The 11,167-nt window shown below is 56.5% G+C and overlaps 1 protein-coding gene across 3 annotated transcripts; it reads left to right on the forward strand.

The window, feature by feature from the left end:
* Positions 1–1,171: 1,171 nt before the first annotated feature.
* On the forward strand, positions 1,172–9,743 carry CA2H3orf18 (chromosome A2 C3orf18 homolog). 3 transcript variants are annotated; one of them, XM_086698111.1, is made up of 6 exons: positions 1,172–1,683; positions 2,662–2,778; positions 3,134–3,522; positions 6,180–6,205; positions 6,736–6,883; positions 8,134–9,743. In XM_086698111.1, the coding sequence occupies exons 3-6, from the start codon at positions 3,289–3,291 to the stop codon at positions 8,212–8,214; spliced, it is 489 nt and encodes a 162-aa protein (XP_086554237.1). In that variant the 5' UTR covers positions 1,172–1,683; positions 2,662–2,778; positions 3,134–3,288; the 3' UTR covers positions 8,215–9,743. The 3 variants fall into 3 exon arrangements, with proteins under 3 accessions (XP_086554237.1, XP_086554235.1, XP_086554238.1); XM_086698109.1 differs by having other exon boundaries at positions 1,172–1,577; XM_086698112.1 differs by lacking the exons at positions 1,172–1,683; positions 2,662–2,778; positions 3,134–3,522 and adding an exon at positions 3,669–4,613.
* The last annotated feature ends 1,424 nt before the right edge of the window (positions 9,744–11,167 follow it).

Genomic DNA, 11,167 nt, shown 5'->3' on the forward strand with positions numbered 1-11,167 from the left:
TTGAGGAGGCTGTGAAAGCCACGCGGGGTGCGCCGGTAGTCCACCCGCGCCAGGGTGCGTGGATGTGTGGGAGGTTGCGCCCTAGGAGCCAGGTCTCCCCATTCTTCCTGAAGGTCACGGAGGGGACATGGCCCCAGCCCGCGGGGACTACTACGAGCTGGCGTTTGGGTACCCAGCCGCGGTGGTGCGTGGTCAGCCCCAACGGGGCTGTCAGCAGCCAGCCCAGGGTTTGAGAATTGGAGTGCGATGTCTAGGGGCATGGTCTAGCGTAGCCTCTGCACAGGCCTAGCAGCACTTGGATGCATTCCAGTGGTGGGGACGGTAGCAATCTGAGGGCGGGACCCAGTGTTCAAGACCTGGCCGAGAGTGGTCCGAGCCGCGCTGGGGGCCAGGGGTCACTAGACCCCAGGGCCGCTTTTGACCCTCTTGCTCCCAGGTTTTAGGGTTTGGATGCTGGAGACCTGGGTTCGAACTCTGGCTGTTGCCAGCTCACTCTGGGCCTCAGTTGCTCCTTCTATAAAACTCACAGCAGTGTCCCACAAAAGTGTGACCTGTCCCACACAAGTGTGATCTGCTGACACCCTCCTACCACCAGGATCTATTGTTAACTAGATCACTGTTAACTACTATTAAACATGCAGTTTCCTGGGCTCGATCCCAGACCCGTAATCCTCGTAAACTCCCTTGAAAATCCGAAGATTAGAAGGTATCCAAGGGTCCCTCCCCTGAGATGATTGCGCTGTGGATGGAGGCTATTGTGAGGAATATGTGTAGGATTGTGTCAGGCTGCCCAATAATAATACCAATCCAATAATAATAATACGATCCTGCTCCCAACTTCTCTGAACTAAGCTACCCCATTTCTAGCCTGGGGTGGGCGTTTACCCAAGAGGCCACTCAGTAGAGCCCATCTGGGCAGGAAGCGAGCCCCAGGGAGGGGAAGCATCTTGCTCTAGGTCACAAAGCCATAGACGGGCGAGCCAGAGTTCAATGGAGGTCCAAGGACTCCCAGTCCAGTGCTCTCCCCGAGCCTTCGGCGTCCGCCTGCGTTTCGGGCGCACGCGTCTATCTCGGCGGAGGTAGAGCTCCGCCCGAGTTCTAGTGCAAGAAGGGCTTAGCCATCCAAGGTCCTCGACTCTACTTCAGCAAAGGCCACGGGGAGCGAGGGGTGATCTGCAAGAACCGACACCCAGTGTCCGGCTCCTGCTGGGGGCGGAGCCAGATCAGAGCGACAGGCAATCGGGCCAGTGCCGGGCAGGCTCTGGGCCTGACAGCCAATCGGGAGCCAAGAGCGCGGAGCGGGCAGAGAGGCGAGGCACTGGAGCATGGGGGACCCTTGGGGCTACTCGCCTCGGCCCCACCCCCGCGGTGGGTCCAGGCCCCGCTGGTCCCGGCCCAAGCCGACTGAGCCGGCACTCACGGCTGCCGGCGGTGCGCTGTAGCTGGCCCCGCCCCGGCTCGGAGTGCACTGGGAGGGCGAACCTGGGGTCGGACCCGCAGTCCCCGGCCCTGGCCTCCTGCCGATCGCCATCACCCCTAGCCTCTCCGGCTGAGCTCGGCGTCCCAGAGAGGATTAAGTAAGTGCTGAGGTCGCAGCTTCTGTGCAAGAATGGAGGAATCACAGAGTCGCAGAGCGGGGATGGGGATTGGAGCAGGGAGGACTGAAGAACCGGGTAGAGAACGGTATGCGGGTTCTCGGAGGTCGCGGTGCCAACCCATTTCACCCGTTTCATTCTCTTGCCCTTTGGACCCTCAGGCAGTCCCAGACAGTGATGGACAGGACCTTTTCTCTGCTTTGGATCGAGGAATAAAGAGAGCCCAGAGCAAGAGTTAAGGGTCTGGCCCAAGGTCATGTCTGGGGTCAGAGGCAAAGCCAAGGAAGAACCTGGGGCTGCTGACGCGTTCAGCCTAGCTGGAGGGAGAGGGCAGAGAGGGATGAGCCCCATATCCCTCTGCCAACCTTACCCCTTCCTAAGGAGCCATCATTAATGTGTACACTCCTCACACACACACCCATGCACCTGCACAGGGAGGCACCCCGCATACACCCATGAGCTAGGACAGGGAGGTATGTGTGCAGCCATGAGCTGTGTATCTCCCCCTTCTCCCTAGACCTGCCCTTAGGCAACTTGAATGGGCCCCCTTCCCACCTTGCCTTACCCTGCGCCCTCTGGCCTGGGAAGACCTAAGCCACACCCTCTTGCCTCATCTCCCACCCTCTCCTCCCAAGGGAGGAGGGAGGGGAGAAGAATCATCTCAGAGTGGGTGCTCCACCCCTGCATATGAAGACACACTCCCTGCTCACCTGGTTTTTCCTTGTCTCCGGCAGCCCCTAGCTCCCCTATGGAGGTCCTGTGACCCTAAGAGCCTGCAGAGAAGTCGTGCCAGAGGACCTGACCTTAGCCTCTCTCCCCTTCCTGCCTTCTGGGCTCTCCACACCTGCCCCGCCCCACTGCAAACACAGCCTGGATCACAAAATTGGCTGGGTCCAGGGGCTTCTTTCCCAAGTGGGCTGCCCAGTGGGGAAGGTCTATACATTGGGTGCTTACTGTGGGCAAGGGTTGCGCTGAGCTAAGTCTTTTCAAGGGACCAGTTCATTCTGCCATTTTAACGAACCTGTGAGGGAGGTGGGGTTTTGTTTTTGTTTTTGTTTTATCTCAGACTCAGGAGAACTGAGACACAGAAGTGGAGTGACATGCCTAAGGTCATCTGACTCTTGGGCAAGTGTTTCCCTCCAGGAAACGAAAAAGCTGCAGTATTTTTTTCTCCAAGCAGGAGGTGAGGGATATGGGGGGCAGGGAGTGAGGAGATGGGAAATGCAGGGAGTAGGGGTGGGAAGGTGGCTATTACACAGGGTAGAGACTTTTCCTTTCAAACCTCCCCGCCACCTTTCACATCTTCCAAGTACGATCACTATGGTTATCATACCCTCAGAGAAGGGGAAGGGCTTCATTTTCACCTTCCTAAATCCACATGGGAACTATACATAAGTAAAGCACATGTCCTGATGTCCCTTGAACTTGCCTTTGCCCTCAAACTTTTATTTCCCCAGTGCCTTCAGAACTTAGGGGTACTTGATGTTACCCCTGAGTCCTGTTCTAAGCCTCATGGTTTTTTATTCTTTCTTTTCCAGCACCCAAGGAGCCAGGGAGCTCCCTTTATCCAAGGAGGTGGCAACCTGCAAGTATAGTGGGGGGCCACAGTCTGGAACACTACTGATGTCAGAATCAAGTTGGCAGGTTGGCTGACCACAGGCAGTCTCTCAGCCAGGGCCCTCTCAGCATCAGCATGAACTCCAGGATCCCATCTGCCAGGGGCTGGTTCAGCAGCCGCCCACCCACCTCTGAGCCTGACCTGGAGCCTGCCACAGATGGGCCAGCTTCCGAGACCACTACCCTCAGCACAGAAGCTACCAGCTTTAATGACACCAGAATCCCTGATGTGGCTGGTGGCACTGCTGGTGTGGGCACAATGCTTCTGTCCTTTGGGATCATCACAGTGATTGGCCTGGCTGTGGCCATGGTAAGAGCTGGCAGGCTGGGGCTGACCCAGATGGCCGTCAGTTGGAGGAGGGTGGTCAGTGTTTAGATTTTAGAGACTCTTAATCAGAAGATAATTGTCTGTTAATGATAGCACGATCTTCCCCTTCTCCAGGTATTTTTCCACTAGGGACCCAGAGACCAGAGAGGCTGCCTCCAACTGGAAGAACCAGAGAAGGTTCTCAGGATACATGGTGTCTTGAGCTGGGCCATGGGGGCCATGTAGGAGTTGGAGAGGGGGTTGTTCCAGGTGGAGGGTCCTGATGGGCAAAAGTTGGGAAGCGGGCAGGGGTTTCTGTGAGCAGCAAGCAGGACAGTGAGGCAAGTATGGGGAGGGGTGCCATAGGAGTAGAGGCCAGAAGGCGATGGGAATAGAACCTGGGCTGCAGAGTAGGGGTGGGATGCTCTGGGCATGGCAGCCTGCTGGCAATGTTCATTCACTTGGCAGTTATTTACTGGGCATCTGCCCTGGACCAAGCCTTCAGGTCCCCAGGGACTAGGGAGACAAGGTCCTGCCCTGTGTTTCTTTGGGAAATAGGAGACAGATAAACCAAGGATGCCAAGGGCAGCCTAGAGGGACTGAGTTGGGGTGCACCTGTGGTCCCCTGGGTGGGCTGACAATGGTGGCATCCTGGCCACTGCCCCTTGCAGACTCTGATGGCTAGCCTTAGGCTCAGGACCAGGTTGCTCTGGCAAATAAGGCTGTGGATGGTCCATCCATGACCTGGCTGGAGCTACTGTTAAACCAAGGTTGCCATATGGGCCCTGTAGGCTTCGGATCACTGCCAGGGAACAACTCCTGGCCAGCAAGCAGGGCCAGGATGCAACACACAGAGTGAGTGGGCTCCCTGGGCAGGAGCAAGGCAGAGCGCCAAGGTTTCCCCATGGCACCAATGTGGCAGTTAAGTAAACTGAAACAATCTTACCTCAGGGAAAATGTGGGGTCTGGAATCTGCCCTTGTGACTCTAGGCAAAAGATTTTGTCCCAGGAATTTGGGAGCACTCCCTTACGTTTCATTCTGGAGGAACGTTCAGAGGGCCAGGATAGAGGAACTACTTGCCCAAACCAGAGAGGTAGGAAGATTGTGGGACAAAGGCAATGGAGGACAGAAAATAGCTCTTGGGCACTAGGGAACAGGTTCAGAGATGCTCCCTGAATGCTGCTTCCTCTCGTCTCATGCCAGCCCCCAGAAGGGCCATGTTGGGTATGAGGAGAGGCAAATCAGTGCCAGGTTGTGTGCCTCACACAGATGGAGTGGTATGGGAGGGCTTCCTGGAGAAGGCAGCACTGCAGCTGGATGGTGAGGGGTGGGAAGATTTGGAAGGAAGGTATGTGGGAGGGTGGTGTCAGTAGTTGGTGCAGAGGGAAGAGCAGGACCATGGCATGGAGATTTGTTAAAGGTTTTGGACTCTTGTGAAGACCCATCTGTAGGACAGGACCACAGGGCAGTAAGGAGGGTTTGGAGAAGGGCCAGAGTAGAGGGAGTAGAGGGAGTCCAGGTGCTTGGGCTGAAGCTGCTGGTTCAGGGCAGATAGGGGGCTGGGTCTGAGACCTGGAGCTCCCCCAGCATCCTTTCCACAGGACAGCAAGGGTATCATCCATGTGTGACCCCTGGAGGGGATGGAAAGCAAGGGGCAAGTCAGTTTCTTTTCAGGCCTTTGGGGTTTCCGAGGAAACAAGCAGCAAGAGGAACTCTGGGCCAGGCTGGAAACCAAACCAAATTCAAGCTGTGAATGAGGCACAAAGGATATGAGAGCCACAGAGGACAGACTCTAGGGACATGGCTTTTCCCCAGGCAGAAGTGGTCATTTTCCTGGCAGCCAGAAACCACCAGTTTAGGGAACAGCCAGGTGGTGGCAGAGGTCCCTGGAGTCCCTGCCCTGGTGGCCAGCCCTTCTTCCCTTCTCAGTGCTTTGTATCAGGATGTTCTGCTCCCACCTGGAGCTCTTAGGTCTTGCACGTTTCCTCAAGCTGCCTAGGCCTTTAACTTCCAGTCTGTACCATGGGGATTAGGACCCAAGGCCTTTCTACATTCCTCCAGCATCTGAGCTCCGGTGTTCAGTCTGGGCTGCTATTCAGGGGCTCACGCTCTCCTCCCCAGGCCCCATCCACTGAAGCCCATCAGCCTCCCATGGAAACCTCAGAAGCCCAGCCCAGAGCCTTGCCTAGAGCCACTGCCCTGCAGTTTGGCCCCCTGTTCTTTTTGCCCATCCATGGCTCTGGGGAAGCCATGTACTCCCTGGGGAGAGTTGAGAGGAGAGGGTGTGCTGAAATCTTCCCTCCCCCCTCAGCCCTGAGGAGTCTGAGGCAGGTGCTGAGTGGCTGAAACCACAGTCTATATTGGCAGAGATAGGGTCCTCCTGTCTGCAGGCCAGGCCTGACTGCGTGGTCTTCCCAGGCTGGGTTCCTGAAGCACGGGCCTGCTCCCCACCTCCAAGCCCAGGCACTGTCAGCAGCTGATAAATGTCAAAAGGAGGCACAAATGCAGGATGTGTGTGTCCCTGGGAGGGAATCCCCTGAGGACATGGGGACCCACACTTCTCCCCATCGTCACCCTCAGGATGTCCCCTGTCCCAAGGGACTGCTGACTAGTCAGGGACTTCATTCCCAGCCATTTGACACTGCTCCTTCTCTTGCAGGTTTTATACATCAGGAAGAAGAAGAGGTAACTCCCCAGTTGCCACCCAAAACTCCAGCCTGTTGGCAGTGTTGGGCTGGACTCCAGGAGACATGGGTGGGAAAAGAGAGTCCCTCCAACATTGGGGCCCCTCTCCCTGGTCAGGGAGTCAGGTCCTCTTCTGCCCGCTCACGGCTGGGGATGAATACTTTCCCTCCAGGAGTGCTGAGCCACCCTTGCCCCAATACCCTGAGCTCCAGGTCACTGACTCCCCTACCCTGCCTGGCCCGCAGAGGCTGTGGATCACACAAGGCCCTGGCCTACGCAGTCCCCATGGACCCCACAGATGATGCCTCCATGGGCCGTGGCCCCATCGGGTCCCAGGAGTGGGTAACTAACAGAGGGGTGGAGATGGTACTGCAGGTACAAAAATAGCTTTCATTTAATCCCAGAGGAAACCTCAGACCCCCTAAGCATAGCTGTGTGCTATGGCTCAGCTGGGCATCAGGCAGGGCCCAGAAGGCTGGAGGGAGGGCAAGGACCTGCCATGCCCCCAGCAGCCTCCCCCCCACCCCCAGGCTGGAGAAGCTCCGCCACCAGCTCATGCCCATGTACAACTTCGACCCTACGGAAGAACAAGATGAACTGGAGCAGGAGCTGCTGGAGCACGGGCGGGACGCTGCCTCCATGCAGGCTGCTGCCTCTATGCAGGCCATGCAGGGCAAGGTGGGCACTAACCAGGCTCCCCACCCAGGCTGCAGGCTGCTCATGAGTCCTCGGCCCCCACCCCTCCCTCCTTTCTCATGCAGCTTTCCAGCACCTGCCATACGGTCAAGTGGGTATATGGGTTTTGTCAGGTTTGTTTAGAAACAGGTAGAGTTTCCCTGTGGCCACCTATAAACTGACTGCATGAGGCCAGGGCAGCCCTGGAATCCAGCCCAGCTCTACCCCTGCTAACGTAGTGATCTTGGCAGCCCCTTGGCCTCTCTGAGCCTCTGCTTTCTTGTCTGCAAATGAAAGTCCTAATTCTTGCCCTCTGTGCCCCCACACCTTGGCTAGGAAAGCAGGAGAGGACTAATGGGAGAGATTGTTGGAACTGGGAGGCTGGTGCCTCTGCCCCCTGAGGGCCCTGGTCCTGAGCACATCATGATTGGGGTCAGATTCTGGAACAGGGGCACCTCTGACTACACTAGGGGGTTCCTAGCAACTGACAAACGCTGGGTGTGTGGAGACCCCAGCCAAATTCGCCTCCTACATCCAAAGGGTTAGGTACCTGTGTGGTCACCCTGTCAGAGCCACTGGGCTGCATGGCCATTTGCCACCAGTCCCTAAAATTCCCAAGGGCCAGAGCAACATGAGGAGGCCTGGTCTCTCCCTGACCCATGAAACCCCTTTGCATTTCTCCTTGCCTTGACCCCACAGGTTGCTTAGGGGGGAGGCGCTGGCCCTGCCAGGGCAGAATTAGGAGACTGGATTCAGGAAGAGTCCAGACTGGAAGTCCAGAGACCTCCTGATTTTGCCACCAGTTCTGTGGCAACTGATCAGGACACATTCCCCACTTGGGATATTTGGGAAATCAGACTGAGAACCTTGGTCCACCCAGCCCATGGGACTACTGACAATTTGACAGTTGTTTCCTGTGTGCCTCCCTGCCTCCTCTGGTCCAGCCCCTGTGCTAGAGCTAGGGGATACAGAGGTGGGCCCCCTTCTGCTGGGAGAGAGTGGTGCATGCATAATTAATCCAGCCTCTAGGCCCGCAGGGCAAGTGCATGCTAGCAAACTGGTGGTGGCTGGGGGGGGGGGGGGGGGGGGGGAGGGGGTCATCTGAGCCGGTTGGTATATCCAGGCTGAACTTGCAAGGAGAGCATTCCAAATGGAAGGCGTAGCTGGTGCCAAGTGAAAACAGACCAACCCGGAAGCGAGGGTGGAGGTGAATGGCCTTGGTCAAGGTCCCTGATGCCCCTGTCTCTCTGCAGACCACTCTCCCCTCTCAGGGCCCACTGCAGAGGCCCAGCCGGCTGGTGTTCACCGACGTAGCCAATGCCATCCATGCATGAGTGCCCCGGGGACAGGCCTGGACTTCTGATGAAGACACCTGCCACAGTGCCCATTGAGCTGCCCACTCCGTGATTGTTAAGACCTACTCTCAGGACCTGCCCTGCCAAGGCCCAGCTATTCCCAGGACCCACCTGCTGACTCTCCAGGCTCTAAGAGAGGCCCTGGCCAGGCAGGCTGGACATCTGGCTACTGATGTCCCCTGATCTGAGGGCCCTGGCATGGAGGGCATCCCTCATGTCAGGAAGGTTGAGAGCTATGCTAGCTTCCTTGTGTCCTCCCCAGACTCTTTACATCATGGTCTGCTCCTCTAATGTGGAGGAAATGGGGGGGGGGGGGGAGACATGGGATGGGAGGGGAAAGGAGAGAGGAGTAGGGAGGGTTTCCCCTTTGTCAGGGAGAGACCTGTCTTCAGAATCTGGAGCCTCCTCTACAGTGCAGAGAGGCAACCAACCGGGTCGCCCCAGGAGAAGCCCAGGGATGAAGCAAGAACTGCCAAGTGGGCAAGGATGCCAGGAAGAGGGCTGCTCCTACCCAAGGCCCATCTGTATTTTGGAGGGTCCATGAGGCCTCCCAGCCACCCTCCCTGGCAGCCAGCTGTTGGCTGGGAAAGAGCAAAGGAAGTAGGGGAATGGGTGTAGAGGGACACAGTGCCTGGACCTGCTGAAAGGCCTCAGACATGTGCGTGAATGTGCCCATGTGCAGGGTAGGATGTGCGTATCCCAGCACAGGGTAGGATGAAGACCTTCTGCATGGGCCCCACCCTCCAAGTCCACCCCACCCCTTGATGTGTGTGGGAGCACCAGGATAGGCCACCTTCTCTGCCTTCAGTGTTCGGGACTGAAGGGAAAGGAAAGCCAAGGTGAAGGTCCTGCTGCCCATCTCATCTCTTCACTGGGCTCTACAAGCCAGGTAACCTGCTTCTGAAAATGGTTCCCTGTCCTGGTGTATATTGGGGATCTAGGGTTGTGGGAGAGGCTACTGGTCTGAGGGCACTGGTCACAGGCTGTGGGCTATCTGGGGACTTCTGACTGCCTGAAACAGGGTGGGGGTAGCCCCATGGGAAACAGACCTATTTGATAGCATAGCCCACCCACCCGTTGTCTACCCACCCCACATCCCTCAGGAATTCTACCAGTCTGGGGCATGTGAGCAAGGCATGGGGCTAAGCCAGACCCCAGGAGCTGAGCAATTTTCTACTCTGAGCATGCATGCGCACGTGAGCATGCACAGAAGCATGCCCCCATGCCCAGCCTCGCCACCATTGCTGTCCTCCGCTTTCTGGAGGGGATGCGGGGGCAGCAGCACAGACCTTCTGTTGGGCAAATACCATGTGTCAGGACGTGAGGGCCAAGGAGGCCCATGTAGGGAAGATTTGGGATGTATTCCCTCCTCTAGATGCTATAAATACATTAGCACTTGAACCAACTGGAGGGCTGTGGGTAATTTAGGATGCACAGACGCTGTAATTTAACTCACAGCATCTCCATGTGAGAGCATTAAAGATGTAATTAAGATGTTTACACAAAAAGAGTGTGAGTCTGTGACACTTGGGGTGTGAAACACCAGGAGGGACAGGATGGGTGAAGGGCTGTGTGGGGGCCTGGCATAGTCACTTGGAGCCCAGCTATGAGCTGGCAGCTCCATTGGTTTTCCTTGAACTATCTGATGAAATGCCTCTGGCCCTGAGTTCAGGCTGCTGTGGGGCCTCGTGTCTCAACTGTGGGATGGAGTCACAATGCCTACCATCCCCTTGGGTGGAGAGGCAAAGTGGACAGGACCTTGTGGGACCTGAGGAAGGAGGGGGCTTGAGCCCCAAGGACTAGGGGGAGGTGTGGTGCCTCAGGATCCATAGGAACTGGGTCTGAAACACAAAAGGGAACACAATAATGTGGTCTTTCCCAGATCACAGGGTGCAGGGAGTGGGTAGAGTTGGGAAGCCTTGAGGTCATCTGTGTGGAAACCACCTACAGGGTTCAGAAGGGTTTGGGGAGAATGACACCAGGGTGACCAACTCTCCTGGTTTTCTCAGGACTGCCCAATTTTAGCATTGAAAATCCCACAAACCAGGACTCTAAGTGATATCCAGATCCTCCCCTAAAGACCTGAGCCTTCAGGCCAGCATAGGAAACAAGGACAGGGTGAGCAGCAGTTCCATGGCGGAGGGCTAGGCTGGGAGCTGGGGTTGCAGGCCAGGGCCCTGGGTAAAGGTGATGCCCCAAGCATTCCATAGGCCACCCTCATTGGGGTCACACAGATGGGCCTGTCAGTGATGACCCTGGTCTCACAGACTAGCAGAAGGATTCTTAAGGGTCATGGGGTGAGAGGAGAGGGATGGATGGGCTGTGTGCCCCCCATCCTACTGGATAACCCCTCAATCCAAAAATGTGGGAGCTACAGAAGACTCAGTGTCTAAGGACCCTAAAAGAATGAGGCCTATGGAGTAAGGCTAGCACCTAGGGACTAGGGCCAGGATGGAGGCTCCAGGAGGACCCTGTCGCCATTCTCTCCTGCTGCCTGCTCCATGCCCTTTCCGAAGGGTGGGCCCAGGTAGGTGGACAGTACAACTTTTTGTGAGTGACAGGGCCACTGCCTCATCCCTATCCCTTTGCAGATACCTCCTACCCACCTTCTATTTGCTAGCTCTCTCTCCCAATCCTGGAGGAGACCCAAACTCCCTGCACATTCCTAGGTCTTCCACAGAGCATGGGATCAATAAATATCATGGTGGAAGGATTCAGTTGATGTGTCCTTGTGACCATGGGCCTGGCGGGCTGACCAGAACTCTCTTCACCAGAGAAGGAGGCCAATGGGGTGAGAAAGTCACCTGCCTGCCCTATCGCTCCTGAACTTGTATGTTAAAGGAGGCCCTTGTGAAATGCCCCTGCCACACACACACATACATCGCTAAGCGAATCCTCTATAAATGAATAGCAACCAGGGCTTCAGGGTAAA

This window comes from Puma concolor, chromosome A2, assembly GCF_028749965.1.
Source record: "Puma concolor isolate L17-30 chromosome A2, mPumCon1.1.hap2, whole genome shotgun sequence".
In the NCBI taxonomy this organism is placed as follows: Eukaryota; Metazoa; Chordata; class Mammalia; order Carnivora; family Felidae; genus Puma; species Puma concolor.